The sequence below is a fragment of the Hyla sarda genome, chromosome 9, assembly GCF_029499605.1.
Source record: "Hyla sarda isolate aHylSar1 chromosome 9, aHylSar1.hap1, whole genome shotgun sequence".
NCBI classification, from domain to species: domain Eukaryota; kingdom Metazoa; phylum Chordata; class Amphibia; order Anura; family Hylidae; genus Hyla; species Hyla sarda.
Genome location: NC_079197.1, coordinates 11,911,646 through 11,930,583, shown reverse-complemented (window position 1 = coordinate 11,930,583; position 18,938 = coordinate 11,911,646). Strand labels below are relative to the sequence as shown.

The 18,938-nt window shown below is 44.6% G+C and overlaps 2 protein-coding genes across 3 annotated transcripts in view; one reads left to right on the top strand and one right to left on the bottom strand.

Moving 5' to 3' along the window:
• On the bottom strand, window positions 1–4,799 carry TMEM203 (transmembrane protein 203). 2 transcript variants are annotated; one of them, XM_056538231.1, is made up of 2 exons: window positions 4,674–4,799; window positions 1–572 (listed from the first exon to the last, which is right to left on the bottom strand). In XM_056538231.1, exon 2 carries the CDS (start codon window positions 481–483, stop codon window positions 73–75), a length of 411 nt encoding a protein of 136 aa, XP_056394206.1. In that variant the 5' UTR covers window positions 484–572; window positions 4,674–4,799; the 3' UTR covers window positions 1–72. The 2 variants fall into 2 exon arrangements, with proteins under 2 accessions (XP_056394206.1, XP_056394207.1); XM_056538232.1 differs by having other exon boundaries at window positions 4,662–4,733.
• Window positions 4,800–4,974: 175 nt separating this feature from the next.
• NDOR1 (NADPH dependent diflavin oxidoreductase 1) overlaps window positions 4,975–18,938 on the top strand; it is a gene marked incomplete in the record, with an annotated part of 25,171 nt that continues 11,207 nt past the window's right edge. The window contains 9 exon segments of the mRNA XM_056538230.1: window positions 4,975–5,087; window positions 5,794–5,937; window positions 6,234–6,311; window positions 9,888–9,985; window positions 12,732–12,830; window positions 13,742–13,843; window positions 14,962–15,153; window positions 17,117–17,238; window positions 17,524–17,744. Of these exon segments, the coding sequence (XP_056394205.1) occupies window positions 5,082–5,087; window positions 5,794–5,937; window positions 6,234–6,311; window positions 9,888–9,985; window positions 12,732–12,830; window positions 13,742–13,843; window positions 14,962–15,153; window positions 17,117–17,238; window positions 17,524–17,744 (1,062 nt within the window).

Here is an 18,938-nt window from a genome sequence, read left to right as displayed (position 1 = left end):
TCTCTTCTAAATAAAGTTTTAATAAATACACATGCATGTGCGGCGGTGTCGAGCGTCCATCATGGCGGCCGTCTAGTTGACCCGGCAGGCTCTGATCATCAGCAGCTGCAGCAGGATGAAGACCGGGGACATGATGAGTCCGAACCACAGCCCCTTGGTCTGCTCCACCAGCTTCTGGCACAACAACATCTCAAAGACAAACTTCAGGCTGAGGATAGTGAGGATCCAGAAGAGCCGCAGCACCGCCTGGCGCTTCTCCCCGTCCTGGAACAGCCGCACCGTCACGATGGCGGTGAAGTAGGTGCTCAGCCCGTCAGCCGCAAAGAACGGTATGAAGACGTTCCACCAGCCCAGGCCCGGCACCAGCCCGTCCACCTTGATGGCCAGGAGGACGGTGAAGACCAGCAGGGCCGAGATGTGGATGAAGATCTCAAACTGGGCGAAGCCCAACCACTGGACCAGCTCCCGCAAGGAGAACAACATGGCGGTGGAAGGTGGGCGGAGTCTCCGGGGAGGGGTCAGGGCTCTGGGGTCAGCATCGGCTGAGGGTGGGAGTCACATCAGAGGACATTCTGAGGAGACAGGAGGAGACTGATCAGTAGGATACAATGATGGGGGTGATCAGCGCAGGCACTGGATGTCATTATTAGAGGCCGTATGGCGGGTCTATTTGTGCTCTGTACGGTGATATCTCTAGGATGCAGTAAAGCAGTGTTAGGTGGGCACTGCATGGCGGTATAATAGGAGAATTCTACAGGCACCGTACGGAGGGATTATACGGGCACTGTATGGAGGGATTATACAGGGATTATACGGGCACTGTATGGAGGGATTATACAGGGATTATATGGGCACTGTATGGAGGGTTATATGGGCACTGTATGGAGGGTTATACAGGGATTATATGGGCACTGTATGGAGGGATTATACAGGGATTATATGGGCACTGTATGGAGGGTTATACAGGGATTATATGGGCACTGTATGGAGGGTTATACAGGGATTATACGGGCACTGTATGGAGGGTTATACAGGGATTATACGGGCACTGTATGGAGGGTTATACAGGGATTATACGGGCACTGTATGGAGGGATTATACAGGGATTATACGGGCACTGTATGGAGGGATTATATGGGCACTGTATGGAGGGATTATACAGGGATTATATGGGCACTGTATGGAGGGATTATACAGGGATTATATGGGCACTGTATGGAGGGATTATATGGGCACTGTACGGAGGGATTATACAGGGATTATATGGGCACTGTACGGAGGGATTATATAGGGATTATATGGGCACTGTATGGAGGGATTATACAGGGATTATATGGGCACTGTATGGAGGGATTATACAGGGATTATATGGGCACTGTACGGAGGGATTATACAGGGATTATATGGGCACTGTACGGAGGGATTATACAGGGATTATATGGACACTGTACGGAGGGATTATACAGGGATTATATGGGCACTGTACGGAGGGATTATATGGGCACTGTACGGAGGGATTATACAGGGATTATATGGGCACTGTACGGAGGGATTATATGGGCACTGTACGGAGGGATTATACAGGGATTATATGGGCACTGTACAGAGGGATTATATGGGCACTGTACGGATGGATTATGCTTGCACTATGGTAGTATTATCCAGGTACTTTATGGAGATATTATACAGCACTAAAGGGGGATAACATTGGTGCCGCAGGGTGGGGATTCTGCAGCACTGTATGGTGGGATTATACGGGCACTGTATGGAGGGATTATACGGGCACTGTATGGAGGGATTATACGGGCACTGTATGGAGGGATTATACGGGCACTGTATGGAGGGGGCCTACGGGCACTGTATGGAGGGGGCCTACGGGCACTGTATAGAGGGGGCCTACGGGCACTGTATGGAGGGGACCTACGGGCACTGTATGGAGGGATTATACGGGCACTGTATGGAGGGATTATACGGGCACTGTATGGAGGGATTATACGGGCACTGTATGGAGGGATTATACGGGCACTGTATGGAGGGATTATACGGGCACTGTATGGAGGGATTATACGGGCACTGTATGGAGGGATTATACGGGCACTGTATGGAGGGATTATACGGGCACTGTATGGAGGGATTATACGGGCACTGTATGGAGGGATTATACGGGCACTGTATGGAGGGATTATACGGGCACTGTATGGAGGGATTATACGGGCACTGTATGGAGGGATTAAGCAGGCACTGTATGGAGGGATTAAGCAGGCACTGTATGGAGGGATTAAGCAGGCACTGTATGGAGGGATTAAGCGGGCACTGTATGGAGGGATTATGCGGGCACTGTATGGAGGGATTATGGGGGCACTGTATGGAGGGATTATGGGGGCACTGTATGGAGGGATTATACAGGCACTGTATGGAGGGATTATACGGGCACTGTATGGAGGGATTATACGGGCACTGTATGGAGGGATTATACGGGCACTGTATGGAGGGATTATACGGGCACTGTATGGAGGGATTATACGGGCACTGTATGGAGGGATTAAGCAGGCACTGTATGGAGGGATTAAGCAGGCACTGTATGGAGGGATTATGCGGGCACTGTATGGAGGGATTATGCGGGCACTGTATGGAGGGATTATACGGGCACTGTATGGTGGGATTATACGGGCACTGTATGGAGGGATTATACGGGCACTGTATGGAGGGATTATACGGGCACTGTATGGAGGGGTCCTACGGGCACTGTAAGGAGGGATTATACGGGCACTGTATGGAGGGATTATACGGGCACTGTATGGAGGGATTATACGGGCACTGTATGGAGGGATTATACGGGCACTGTATGGAGGGATTATGCGGGACTGTATGAAGGGATTATGCGGGCACTGTATGGTGGGATTATACGGGCACTGTATGGTGGGATTATACGGCACTGTATGGAGGGATTATACGGGCACTGTATGGAGGGATTATACGGGCACTGTATGGAGGGATTATACGGGCACTGTATGGTGGGATTATACGGGCACTGTAAGGAGGGGTCCTACGGGCACTGTATGGAGGGATTATACGGGCACTGTATGGAGGGATTATGCGGGCACTGTATGGAGGGATTATGCGGGCACTGTATGGAGGGATTATGCGGGCACTGTATGGTGGGATTATACGGGCACTGTATGGAGGGATTATACGGGCACTGTATGGAGGGATTATACGGGCACTGTAAGGAGGGGTCCTACGGGCACTGTATGGAGGGATTATACGGGCACTGTATGGAGGGATTATGCGGGCACTGTATGGAGGGATTATGCGGGCACTGTATGGTGGGATTATACGGGCACTGTATGGTGGGATTATACGGCACTGTATGGAGGGATTATACGGGCACTGTATGGAGGGATTATACGGGCACTGTATGGAGGGATTATACGGGCACTGTATGGAGGGATTATACGGGCACTGTATGGAGGGATTATACGGGCACTGTATGGTGGGATTATACGGGCACTGTATGGAGGGATTATACGGGCACTGTATGGAGGGATTATGCGGGCACTGTATGGAGGGATTATACGGGCACTGTATGGAGGGATTATACGGGCACTGTATGGTGGGATTATACGGCACTGTATGGAGGGATTATACGGGCACTGTATGGAGGGATTATACGGGCACTGTATGGAGGGATTATACGGGCACTGTATGGAGGGATTATACGGGCACTGTATGGAGGGATTATGCGGGCACTCTATGGAGGGATTATGCGGGCACTGTATGGTGGGATTATACGGGCACTGTATGGAGGGATTATGCGGGCACTGTATGGAGGGATTATGCGGGCACTCTATGGAGGGATTATACGGGCACTGTATGGAGGGATTATACGGGCACTGTATGGAGGGATTATACGGGCACTGTATGGAGGGATTATGCGGGCACTCTATGGAGGGATTATGCGGGCACTGTATGGTGGGATTATACGGGCACTGTATGGAGGGGGCCTACGGGCACTGTATGGAGGGATTATGCGGGCACTGTATGGAGGGATTATACGGGCACTGTATGGTGGGATTATACAGGCACTGTATGGAGGGATTATACGGGCACTGTATGGAGGGATTATACGGGCACTGTATGGAGGGATTATACGGGCACTGTATGGAGGGATTATACGGGCACTGTATGGAGGGATTATACGGCACTGTATGGAGGGATTATACGGGCACTGTATGGTGGGATTATACGGGCACTGTATGGAGGGATTATACGGGCACTGTATGGAGGGATTATACGGGCACTGTATGGAGGGATTATACGGCACTGTATGGAGGGATTATACGGGCACTGTATGGAGGGATTATACGGGCACTGTATGGAGGGATTATGCAGCACTGTATGGAGGGATTACTGTATAATACACAAGCACTATATGGCTGTCTTACATGGATGCTGCATGCTGATATTATAACAACCTCCCAACATTAGGGGGCGCCATTAGTCCTCTGTATATTGGTGGCCATCTGACTGGCTGTGTTGGAAGCCTCCCTTACCTCTACACGTCCCGGCATACACCGATTCTCCATGGAGGTCAGTGAATGCTGGGACTTGTAGTTCGCGGTAGCCCCTGTATAATGTCAGTACATTGATGCTATCGTTACTTTCGTTCTCACCGAGCTCCGGTCCGGCCGCTTCCTGCTCCGCTCCCGCTTCCGCCATCACTAACTAGTGACGTCTATAGACAGCGCGGCGCGGTGAGGTGACGTCAGCGGGTAAGGGGCGGGGCCAGGTCCCTGTCTTGTTGTAGGTATTGAAGGGGAGGCGCAGGTGAGTGGGGGCCACAGAGGATGGATGGTGACAACTAGGGGGCGCTCTATAGAATACGGGGGGGGTATAGAACTGTGTTTTCCAAACAGTGTGTCTCCAGCTGTTGCAAAACTACAACTCCCAGCATGCCCGGACAGCCTTTGGCTGTCCGGGCATGCTGGGAGTTGTAGTTTTGCAACAGCTGGAGACACACTGCTTGGAAAACACTGGCCTATAGGAAGGGGCAGTGGTGCAAGTATTGGGGGTGTTATAGAATGCAGGTAATGGGGTGTCCTGACCTAATACTTCTTACAGCTGAGGGTTTGTTACAGTCTAGACCTGTGTGCCCCAACCTGCGGCTCTCCAGCTACAAATCTCATCATTCCGGGCGTGCTGGGAGTTGTAGTTTTCTCATCTGCTGAAGGGCCACAGGCTGGGAGTTGGGACTTTTTTAAAAGCCGGGGAGACTCAGGTTGTCAGGGCATGCTGGGAGTTGTAGTATTGCAAAAGAGAGAGCTGCAGTCTGTCAGGGCATGCTGGGAGTTGTAGTATTTCAAAAGAGAGAGCTCCAGTCTGTCAGGGCATGCTGGGAGTTGTAGTATTTCAAAAGAGAGAGCTGCAGTCTGTCAGGGCATGCTGGGAGTTGTAGTATTTCAAAAGATAGAGCTGACAGGGCATGCTGGGAGTCGCTTTAGCTAGAGAGCTGCAGGCTGTCATGGCATGCTGGGAGTTGTGGTATTCCAAAAGATAAAATTGTCAGGGCATGCTGGGAGTTGTAGTATAGCAGCAGCTATAGAGCCGCAGGCTTTCGGGGCATGCTGGGAGTTGTAGTTTTGAAGAGCCGCAAAATGACTGGCTTCTAGTACAGTGATCCCTCAATCTACAATGGCCTCAACATACAATGGTCTTTTAGGATATATATATATATATATATATATATATATATTGGTTTGGATTGTTTTCTTATTCCATTCTTGTTTGTTTTAGACTTCCAAGATGGCCGAGAGAAAGATCCTGATCCTCTATGGGAGTCAGACGGGGACGGCAGAGGACATGGCAGAGAGGCTGGGCAGAGAGGCCCGGCGCAGGGTCTTCACCTGCAGGGTGGACGCCATAGACAGCTACAACATTGTAAGTCTCTGAAAAGCAAATTGATCCAATGAAGCAGACCTGCAGTGTAAAGCATGGGGGATATGATGCTCAGGCAGTAGATTAGTGTTTCCCAACCAGGATGCCTCCAGCTGTTGCAAAACTACAACTCCCAGCATGCCCGAACAGCCGTTGGCTGTCCGGGCATGCTGGGAGTTGTAGTTTTGCAACAGCTGGAGGCACTGTCATTGGAAAACACTGGAACAGACATTACTGGGGGATGATTTTTAGATATCTATTAAGGATATAATATACGTTTTTCTCTCCTCTCGCTATAGGCGAATCTTGTCCACGAGCAGCTGGTGATATTTGTCTGCGCCACAACGGGACAAGGTGACCCCCCGGATAACATGAAGGTGAACCTTGTGGTTAAGCAGCACCTCCTAGTGATGGGTTTGGGAAATGCCATTGTAAGAATTGTGATGGGTTTTTGTCATTGCCGTATCTGCTGCCCCCTATTGTACAGATCGGGTATTGTATAGAGTAGAAGGGACAGAGATTTGTGTCTCAGATCCTCATTATCTTCCACATCTTCCTGCTGTCAGTGAATGGAAATATTCTTGTTCGACGTCCAAATACCATTTTTTGTTAAAGACAGAGAATGAGTCGTTAGGTAGGGAATCCCCCTCTTAGGTAAAAGCCCCCATTAGGTAGGTATAGAATACCCCCTATTAGGTAGAAGCCCGTAGTAAGAAGGTAAGGAATCCCCCTATTTGGTAGAAACCCCCCTTAGTTAGGGAATCCCCCTCTAAGGTAGAACCTCCAGTAGGTAGGTATAGAATCCCTCTATTAGGTAGAAGCCCTTAGTAGGTAGGGAATCCCCTATTTGGTAGAAACTCCCAGTAGTTGGGTAGGGAATCCCCCTCTTAGGTAGAAGCCCCAAGTAGGTAGGTATATAATCCCCTCTACTAGGTACAAGCCCTCAGTAAGTAGGTAGGGAATCCCCCTATTTGGAAGAAACCCCCAGTAGTTAGGTAGGGAATCCCCTTATTAGGTAGAAACACACAGTCAGTAGGTTGGGAAGCCCCGCTATTAGTTAGAAGTTCCCAGTAAGTAGGTTGGAAATCCCCCTATTAGGTAGAAGCTTCCAGTAGTTAGGGAATCCCCCCTGTTAGGTTTAAGCCCCCAGTAAGTAGGTGGGGAATCCGCCTATTAGGGAGAAGCTTCCAGTAGGTAGGTAGGAAATCCCCCCTATTAGGTAGAAGCTCCTAGTTAGAAGGTGGGGAATCCGCCTATTAGGTAGAAGCCCCAAGAAGATAGGTAGGTAGGGAATCCCCCCTATTAGGTAGAAGCTTCCATTAAGTAGGTAGGGAATCCCCTTATTTGTTAGAAGCCAGCAGTAAGTTGGTAGGGAATCTCCCCTATGAGGTAGAAGCCACTCAGAAGATAGGTAGGTGGGGAATCCCCCCTTTAAAGGGTACCTCTCATCAAATAAACTTTTGATATATTTTAGATGAATGAATGTCGAATAACTTTCCAATAGCATGTTAATGAAAAATATGCTTCTTTCTATTGTATTTTTCCCGATCAGTCCTGTCAGCAAGCATTTCTGACTCATGCTGGAGTCCTAAACACTCAGAGCTGCCAGCCCGCTTTGTTCACAGCCAAACAGGCTGTGAACAAAGCAGGCTGGCAGCTCTGAGTGTTCTCCTTTTGTGAACAAAGCAGATCTGGCAGCTCGTAGTGTTTAGGACTCCAGCATGAGTCTGAAATGCTTGCTGCCAGGACTGGTAGGGAGACCCCTAGTGGCCATTTCTTCAAAGTGGAAAATTAAATGGAAAGAAGCTGATTTTTTAATAACATGCAATTGTAAAGTTATTCTGAATACATTAATCTATAATATATTAAAAGTTTTTTTTTTTTTGATGAGAGGTACCCTTTAAAGTAGAAGCCCCAAGAAGATAGGTAGATAGGGAATCCTTCCTTTTAGGTAGAAGCCCCCAGTATTTATGTAGTTGGGTAGATAGAGAACCTCCTATTAGTTAGATGCTCCCCTGTTGAGGCATCTACATCCTTCCCTCAGGACCTGCTGTGCGTTTTTTATTTTTATTTTTTTAATTTTTTTATGGTTTTCAGGTATCAGGGACATTTGCACAAGTACAAACACTTGTGCAAATGTCCGGTATCGGCACCATTACCAGTATCAGTACCTGGGCATCCTTACTATACAATCTATATGTGTCTCACCCTTGAGGGTTTGTTACCATTGTATCCAGTCTGATCGATCCCTCAATAGAACATTTTCCTTTCCAGTCCTAATAGTTTGTTACAGTGTATCAGGTGGAAGGTATATGGGGGTCTCTCCCGTAAACAATAGGGATAATTCCAGCAGATTCCACTTGCAGCAGAATCCCGACGCTCTCAATAGGATTCTCGGTGCACGACAAAAGTTTCTACTTGGGTCCGTAGTTCTTTTGGTGAAATTTGCCTGAAAAAGCCTATTGGTCAATGGCTGTAAGATTCTGTGCAAAATTCGGCAAGGAATTTCCTCCCTAAATTATTCAACAGATTGGCGCCATCCTGGGCGGCACGGATGTGTTGAAAACTTTAGGGAGGAAATTCCACGCTGAATTCCTATAGTGTGCATGGGCGGCCCTTAAAGGGGTACTCCCCGGAAAACATTTTTTTATTTTATTTTATTTTTTAAATCAACTGGTGCCAGAAAGTTAAACAGATTTGTAAATTACAAAAATCATTGTCATCCCCATGAAAAGCAATATGTCCTGCCGAAAGAATGAACGATGGCGCCTGGCAATGATTAAGACAGGGATTCCCAACCAGGGTGCCTCCAGCTGTTGCAAAACTACAACTCCCAGCATGCCCGGACAGCCGTTGGCTGTCCGGGCATGCTGGGAGTTGTAGTTTTGCAACAGCTGGAGACACCCTGGTTGGGAAACACTGGGTTAAAGAAGTACTCCGGTGGAAAACAATTAATTTTAAATCAACTGGTGCCAGAAAGTTATACAGATTTGTACATTTCTTCTCGTTAAAAATATGAATCCTTCCAGTACTTATCAGCTGCTGTATACTACAGGAGAAGTTCTTTTGTTTTTGAATTTCCTTTCTGTCTGACCATAGTGCTCTCTGCTGACACCTCTGTCTGTGTCAGGAACTGTCCAGAGCAGGAGCAAATCCAAACCACAAACCTCTCCTGCTCTGGACAGTTTCTGACACGGACAGAGGTGTCAGCAGAGAGCACTGTGGTCAGACAGAAAGGAAATTCAAAAATAAAAGAACTTCTCCTGTAGTATACAGTAGCTGATAAGTACTGGAAGGATTCATATTTTTAAAGAGAAGAAATTTACAAATCTGTATAACTTTCTGGCACCAGTTGATTTAAAATTAATGGTTTTCCACCGGAGTACTTCTTTAATCCAGTGTTTCCCAACCAGGGTGACTCCAGCTGTTGCAAAACTACAACTCCCAGCATGCCCGGACAGCCATTGGAAAACCTTTTTTTTTTTTTTAATCAACTGGTGCCAGAAAGTTAAACAGATTTGTAAATTACTTCTATTTAAAAATCTTAATCCTTCCAGTACTTATCAGCTGCTGTATACTACAGGAGAAGTTCTTTTATTTTTTAATTTCCTTTCTTCCTGTGGAGCATACAGCAGCTGATAAGTACTGGAAGGATTAAGATTTTTTAAATAGAAGTAATTTGCAAATCTCTTTAACTTTCTGGCACCAGTTGATTTAAAAATGATTTTTTTTCCCCCAGGGGAGTACCCCTTTAATGTAATTGTAGCAAACCATCAGCTGTGAGAAGTATTAGATTAGGATGGGTTCTAAACCTCTGCATGTAAATGAAACCTTCACTGACAGCAAGCAGAGATTATATAAGGGGTGAGGAATTCAAACACAAAGTACATTATAAAGTTGCAGCACTTTGTATTGTAGAACGGAATCCTAAATTTGTCCTCCTCTCCTTTCAGAACTTTTGGAGGTTCGTCTTCCGCAGGAACCTGCCCCACAATTCCTTGTGTCAGATGGATTACGCCGTTCTGGGTCTGGGAGATTCTTCTTATCCAAAGTAAGATGACATACGGCAGAGGTAGTAGATGAGGTATTATGACAGGAGATTAATTCGGACATGAATATACAAACAGCAACGCTGGCACTGCATAGTGTGAACAGGAACCAACGCGTTTTAATGCCGATTCGCAGTCTTTTTTTATTTTTTTCGGCACTGCATAGTGTGAACAGGAACCAATGCGTTTTAATGCCGATTCGCAGTCTTTTTTTATTATTTTTTTTGGGGGGCACTGCATAGTGTGAACAGGAACCAACGCGTTTTAATGCCGATTCGCAGTCTTTTTTTATTTTTTTCGGCACTGCATAGTGTGAACAGGAACCAACGCGTTTTAATGCCGATTCGCAGTCTTTTTTTATTTTTTTCGGCACTGCATAGTGTGAACAGGAACCATTGCGTTTTAATGCCGATTCGCAGTCTTTTTTTTATTATTTTTTTGGGGGGGGGGCACTGCATAGTGTGAACAGGAACCAATGCGTTTTAATGGCGATTCGCAGACTTTTTTTTTTGGGGGGGGGGGGCACTGCATAGTGTGAACAGGAACCAACGCGTTTTAATGCCGGTTCGCAGTTTTTTTTTTTTTGTTTTTTTTTGGGGGGCACTGCATAGTGTGAACAGGAACCAACGCGTTTTAATGCCGATTCGCAGTCTTTTTTTTTTTTGGGCACTGCATAGTGTGAACAGGAACCAATGCGTTTTAATGCCGATTCGCATTTTTTTTTTTTTTTTTTTTTTGGGCACTGCATAGTGTGAACAGGAACCAACGCGTTTTAATGCCGATTCGCAGTCTTTTTTTTTTTTTTTTTTTTTTTTTTGGGGCACTGCATAGTGTGAATAGGAACCAACGTGTTTTAATGCCGATTCGCAGTCTTTTTATTTTTTTATTTTTTTATAAATCAAAGTTTAAATAGATTTGTTAATTACTTTTAGTTAAAAAATCTTTCTTCCAGTACTTATCAGCTGCTGTATGTTCCACAGGAAGTTCTTTCCTTTTTTGAATTTCTTTTCGGTCTGACCACAGTGCTCTCTGCTGACACCTCTGTCCATTTTAGGAACTGTCCAGAGTAGGAAAAAATCCCCATAGCAAACCTCTCCTGCTCCGGACAGTTCCTGACATGGGCAGAGGTGTCGGCAGAGAGCACTGTGGTCAGACAGAAAAAAAATTCAAAAAGCAAACAACTTCCTGTGGAGCATACAGCAGCTGATAAGTACTGGAAGGATTCATATTTTTAAAGAGAAGAAATTTACAAATCTGTATAACTTTCTGGCACCAGTTGATTTAAAATTAATTGTTTTCCACTGGAGTACTTCTCTAATCCAGTGTTTCCCAACCAGGGTGCCTCCAGCTGTTGCAAAACTACAACTCCCAGCATGCCCGGACAGCCAACGGCTGTCCAGGCATGCTGGGAGTTGTAGTTTTGCAACAGCTGGAGGCACCCTGGTTGGGAATCCCTGTCTTAATCATTGCCAGGCGCCATCGTACATTCTTTCGGCAGAATATATTGCTTTTCATGGGGATGACAATGATTTTTTTAAATAAATTTTGGGAGAAATCCCAGCCTTATAGTGCATGGAATGTGTTGCATCCGTTTTTTAAGAAAAAAACTTATACATTTTTAACTTTTCACTCCATTATGAATAAAGTTTCACTTGTTTGATTGAAATTCCAAGAAAAAACTGTGCAAAGTCAAAAACCGTATGGTGAAAACCGCATGAAACCGTACGCACATGAGGTTCTGTACGGTTCCCATTGACTCCCATGTTAAAAAAAAAAAAAAAGTATACGGTTTAATACGGTTTTTCACCCGGGCCAAAAACCGTGGTAGATTACGGTTTTGGGTACGGGAAAAAAATGGACAAAACCGTACGGGATGCAAAACGTACACAACCGGATGCATCGTTTGGAATACGGTTTTCAATAGAGAGTCAAAGCGTACGGTTTTCAATACGGTTCCGTACGGTTTTCAAATTAAAAACGTACACAGGAAGTGTACTGCAAAAACGTGGTGTGAACGCAGCCTTAGGCCGCATTCACATCTCGTTTTTGCAATATGGTTCCCGTATTCGGTTTCAGTGAAAAAAAACGTATGGAACCGTATGTATAGACATTTCATAGAAAACCGTATGCCAACCTTAGCATCCGGTTGTGTACGTTTTGCATCACTTACGGTTTTATCCGTATTTTTCCCTTAAAAAAAATCGTAATCTACTGCGGTTTTATGTCCGGGTGAAAAACCGGATACAACCCTTATACGTTTTTAAAAAAAGGTTGGTCTATGAGAACCATACTGTACCGTATGTGCGTACGGTTTCATCCGGTTTGCACCATATGGTTTTGCAGTTTGCACATGCGCAGTGCACGCCAAAAGTTCTTCCCACAAATTGAACAAGAAGAACTTTATTTTAATAAGGACAAACATAAAACCGTATCCGTTTTTTTTCTTCAAAAAACGTATTAAACCTTATGCAACCGGACATCCGTTTTCAAACCGTATACGGTTTAAAACCGTACAGAGGTATATACGGTTGCACATGGTTGTATACAGTTCGGTCCGGTTTTGAGACATACTTTTTTTTACAAAAAACCTGATACGGGAACTGTATTCCAAAAACGTGGTGTGAACGCAGCCTTAGTCATACACCGATAGTGGGGGTGCTGCCTGTGGTTGGGGTCTCCACCAGTTTACTATGTGTTCTGACTTGTCGTTGATCATCACCAAAAATCCCATTTCCTCCCTTATACCAGATTTAACTTTATCGCTAAAAAACTGCACAAGCGCCTTCTACAGCTCGGAGCCAACCCCATCCAGTCACCGGCCCTGGGGGACGACCAGCATGATCTGGGGTAAGTCATGTGTCCTCATGGTCCAGGCTGTGGGGATAGGGAGTGACCACCATGCTATGCGGGTCCCCCCATCATTCTGCAGGGATATAGGGTCCCCCCATAATTCTGCAGGGATATAGGGTCTCCCCATCATTCAACAGGAATATAGGGTCCCCCCATCATTCTGCAGGGCTATAGGGTCCCCCCATCATTCTGCAGGGATATAGGGTCCCCCCATCATTCTGCAGGGCTATAGGGTTCCCTCATCATTCAGCAGGAATATAGGGTCCCCCCATCATTCTGCAGGGCTATAGGGTCCCCCCATCATTCTGCAGGGCTATAGGGTCCCCCCATCATTCTGCAGGGCTATAGGGTCCCCCCATCATTCAGCAGGAATATAGGGTCCCCCCATCATTCTGCAGGGATATAGGGTCCCCCCATCATTCTGCAGGGATATAGGGTCCCCCCATCATTCTGCAGGGATATAGGGTCCCCCCATCATTCTGCAGGGATATAGGGTCCCCCCATCATTCTGCAGGGATATAGGGTCCCCCCATCATTCTGCAGGGCTATAGGGTCCCCCCATCATTCTGCAGGGATATAGGGTCCCCCCATCATTCTGCAGGGCTATAGGGTCCCCCCATCATTCAGCAGGAATATAGGGTCCCCCCATCATTCTGCAGGGATATAGGGTCCCCCCATCATTCTGCAGGGCTATAGGGTCTCCCCATCATTCAGCAGGGATATAGGATCTCCCCATCATTCAGCAGGGATATAGGCTCCCCCCATCATTCAGCAGGGATATAGGGTCTCCCCCCCCATCATTCTGCAGGGCTATATGGTCCCCCCATCATTCTGCAGGGCTATAGGGTCCCCCCCATCATTCAGTAGGAATATAGGGTCATTGTAATGTTCTATATACTGTGTTGTAGCCCTGATGCTGCGGTGGATCCATGGATGATAGATCTGTGGGATAAGATCCTGTCCTTACATCCCCTCCCTCCGGGTCTCAGCCCCATCAGTGACCTCATCATGTAAGTACCATATATATCCTTCCTATACGTTTCCTTCATTATATATATATAGTGATCCCTCAATACAGGGAGGTATTACATGTTCTGTACTCTTTACCTGTATTACTGAAGTGTATGCACTGACTGATGTCTGGCGCCCCCTACAGTACAGGGAGGTATTACATGTTCTGAACTCTTTACCTGTATTACTGAAGTGTATGCACTGACTGGTGTCTGGTAGTGCCCCCTACAGTACAGGGAGGTATTACATGTTCTGTACTACTCTTTACCTGTATTACTGAAGTGTGTGCACTGACTGGTGTCTGGTAGCGCCTCCTACAGTACAGGGAGGTATTACATGTTCTGTACTACTCTTTACCTGTATTACTGAAGTGTATGCACTGACTGGTGTCTGGTAGCGCCCCCTACAGTACAGGGAGGTATTACATGTTCTGTACTCTTTACCTGTATTACTGAAGTGTGTGCACTGACTGGTGTCTGGTAGCGCCCCCTACAGTACACGGAGGTATTACATGTTCTATACTCTTTACCTGTACCAGGATTAGCTGCTCCGTGGACATCAAGTAAGGGCGGCTCCATGTTACTCTTTTAGGACACTGTGTTCTGTACAGGACCCTGAAGAAGCTCCTGTCCTCTACATAGACAGTGATTACAGCTCCCAGCAGATCTTTCTTACTTTTATATGTAAGGATTTGCTTTATCTCTATTAGTTATTTACTTATGTTTCTTTAATTCTCACTTTTTCCTATTTTTGGATGACATTTTGGGGTTTCAAAACCAATTACCAAGTTTCCATAGAGTTCTGGTCTCAACATACAATGGATTCAACATACAATGGCCATCCTGGAACCAATGAATATTGTAACTTGAGGGACCCCTGTAAATGTCATTGATTGCTCTGTATGTCGCTGTCCCCCAATCTGTAGCTCTTCAGCTGTCACACAACTACAACTCCCATTGTGCACTGACGACTGACATGATGGGACTTGTTGTTCTTTATACATAGATGCTGCTGGTTTATATATAATGTTATGTTCTCCTTATATGAGAAGGACTTGAGCTGTCCCCATCTTTCATTTTGCTCTGTAGATGAGATCTGTCTTACCTTATACTTCTAGGCTTCCCCCAAAATTCTCCCTCCGCTTCCTGGATAAACAGACGACCCCATGTAACAGCGCAGAGATCAGGGGCGCCCCGACCGAACTTCAGCCGCACTGGGCTCCACTGGTGACCAACCAACGGGTGACCGCGCCGGAACATTACCAGGATGTGCGGCTTATAGAGTTTGACATCACCGGATCCGGAATTCAGTGAGTTTATGTAGAGAGGACATATATCCAGTATATCTATCTATTAATCTATTTGATCTTTCTATCTCATATCTCTCATATCTATCTCATATTTATCTATCTATCTCATATCTATCTATCTCATATCTATCTCATCTCATATCTATCTATCTATCTATCTCATATCTATCTATCTCATATCTATCTATCTATCTATCTATCTATCTCATATCTATCTCATATTTATCTATCTCATATCTATCCATCTATCTCATATCTATCTATCTCATATCTATCTATATCTATCTATCTCATATCTATCTATCTCATATCTCATATCTATCTATCTATCTATCTCATATCTATCTATCTCATATCTATCTCATATATATCTATCTATCTATCTATCTATATCTCATATCTATCTATCTCATATCTATCTATCTATCTCATATCTATCTCATATCTATCTCATATCTATCTCATATCTATCTCATATCTATCTCATATCTATCTCATATCTATCTCATATCTATCTCATATCTATCTCATATCTATCTCATATCTATCTCATATCTATCTCATATCTATCTCATATCTATCTCATATCTATCTCATATCTATCTCATATCTATCTCATATCTATCTCATATCATCTATCTCATATCTATCTATCTATCTCATATCTATCTCATATCTATCTCATATCTATCTCATATCTATCTCATATCTATCTCATATCTATCTCATATCTATCTCATATCTATCTCATATCTATCTATCTATCTCATATCTATCTCATATCTATCTATCTATCTCATATCTATCTCATATCTATCTCATATCTATCTATCTATCTCATATCTATCTCATATCTATCTCATATCTATCTCATATCTATCTCATATCTATCTCATATCTATCTCCTATCTATCTCCTATCTATCTCATATCTATCTCATATCTATCTCATATCTATCTATCTCATATCTATCTATCTCATATCTATCTATCTCATATCTATCTATCTCATATCTATCTATCTCATATCTATCTATCTCATATCTATCTATCTCATATCTATCTATCTCATATCTATCTATCTCATATCTATCTATCTCATATCTATCTATCTCATATCTATCTATCTCATATCTATCTATCTCATATCTATCTATCTCATATCTATCTATCTCATATCTATCTATCTCATATCTATCTATCTCATATCTATCTATCTCATATCTATCTATCTCATATCTATCTATCTCATATCTATCTATCTCATATCTATCTATCTCATATCTATCTATCTCATATCTATCTATCTCATATCTATCTATCTCATATCTATCTATCTCATATCTATCTATCTCATATCTATCTATCTCATATCTATCTATCTCATATCTATCTATCTCATATCTATCTATCTCATATCTATCTATCTCATATCTATCTATCTCATATCTATCTATCTCATATCTATCTATCTCATATCTATCTATCTCATATCTATCTATCTCATATCTATCTATCTCATATCTATCTATCTCATATCTATCTATCTCATATCTATCTATCTCATATCTATCTATCTCATATCTATCTATCTCATATCTATCTATCTCATATCTATCTATCTCATATCTATCTATCTCATATCTATCTATCTCATATCTATCTATCTCATATCTATCTATCTCATATCTATCTATCTCATATCTATCTATCTCATATCTATCTATCTCATATCTATCTATCTCATATCTATCTATCTCATATCTATCTATCTCATATCTATCTATCTCATATCTATCTATCTCATATCTATCTATCTCATATCTATCTATCTCATATCTATCTATCTCATATCTATCTCATATCTATCTATCTATCTATCTCATATCTATCTATCTATCTCATATCTATCTATATCTATCTATCTATCTATCTCATATCTATCTATCTATCTCCTCACACAGATACTCCCCCGGTGATGTAGTGATGATCCAGCCCCACAATTCCCCTGAGGACGTTCAGCAGTTCTGTTCTCTTCTCCGTCTTGATGCCGACGCCGTCTTTGTCTTGGACGCCCATGATCCAGGTGAATAGATATTTCTACAGATATTTACTGTGGTTTTTTTTCCCTTTCTCCTGGCATCCAGTAAGCCAAAATAAACCTAAGCACCATTATGGCCGTACAAACTCCTGTCATTCAGCTTTTCCTAGAGCTGTAGGGATGTGTCATAGATCTGCTATTCAGGAGTCTGGGAAAGTTGGGTAATGACCGGTTTGATAGATGTCATATGGATTGCAAGCAAATGGGGAAAGTGATATAAAAATGTCCTGTTCCTGAGAAATGTATAAACCAGTTTATTGTCCTTTGCAGACACCCCGGCGCCTCCACATCTTCCGCAGCCGTGCTCGGTGCAGCATCTGGTGGAGCGGTACCTGGACATCCGCTGTGTCCCTCGCCGATCCTTCTTCCAGCTTCTCTCCTATTTCTCTCCGGATGAACAGGAGAGAGAGAAGCTGCAGGAGTTCAGCTCGGCGGCCGGTCAGGAGGAGCTGTATACGTACTGCAACCGGCCCCGGCGGACCACCCTGGAGGTGAGCTCTTGTGTTTAACCCTTCCCCGCAGCACATTGCAACTATTGTCCAAAATTTGTATGTAACTGTTTGGAGCTTTAGACCATTAGTTGTAAAACTACAACTCCCAGCATGCCCGGACAGCCAACGGCTGTCTGGGCATGCTGAGAGTTGTAGTTTTGCAACATCTGGAGGTCCGCAGGTTAGGGTCCACGTCTGTCCCCGTTTTTTTTTTTTTTATCCCCATTTCATTTCCATTTTTGCAGGTTGTAAACGGATTAAAAAACGGTTTTAAAAAAAAATCCAATGCGATTTTTTAAAATCCGTTTGTACCCGTCTGCGCTCATTTCCTTTTTTTTTTACAGCAGAAAAAAACGGCACATGCAGTATTTTTTCTTCCGTTAAAAAAAAAAAAACAGAAGAAAAAAACGGATACAGTAAATTTAACATTGAAGTCTATGGAAAACGGATGAGCCTTTAATGTCATCCGTATGCATCCGTTTTTTGATCCGTTTTTACTTCTGAGCATGCTCAGAATGAAAAAAAAAATATATATATTTTTTTGGTTTATTACCGTATTTTTCGCCCTATAGATAGGACGCAACGGCGTATAAGATGCACCCAATTTATAGGTGCAAAATCTAAAAAAATTAAGATTTTGAACTCAATAGTGGTCTACAACCTGCGGATCTCCAGATGTTGCAAAACTACAACTCCCAGCATGCCCGGACAGCCGTTGGCTGTCCGGGCATGCTGGGAGTTGTAGTTTTGCAACATCTGGAGGTCTGCAGATTGAAGACCACTGCATAGGAGGTAATACTATGTCCCCGTTGCTCCGGAACGTCTCTGCTGCCGGCCGGGTATCCTCGCTCTCCGTCGCCGCCATCACGTCGTTACGCACGCCGACGCACGTACGCGACGACGTGATGACGAGGAAGGAGAGCGCCGGCCATACAGTGGATCCCTGAACGGAGAAGACACCGAGGAGGCAGGTAAGGTCCCTCCCGGTGTCCTGTAAGCACTAACCCGGCTATTCAGTCGGGCTGTTCGGGACGCCGCGGTGAAATCACGAACAGCCGGGTTAGTGTCACTTTCCCTTCAGACGCGGCGGTCAGCTTTGATCGCCGCATCTGTAGGGTTAATACAGGGCATCACCGCGATCGGTAATGTCCTGTATTAGCCGCGGGTCCCGGCCGTTGATGGCCGCAGGGACCA

Coding starts and splice junctions, on each gene's coding strand:
- TMEM203 (XM_056538231.1), bottom strand. CDS start 483: ATGTTGTTCTCCTTGCGGGAGCTGGTCCAGTGGTTGGGCTTCGCCCAG.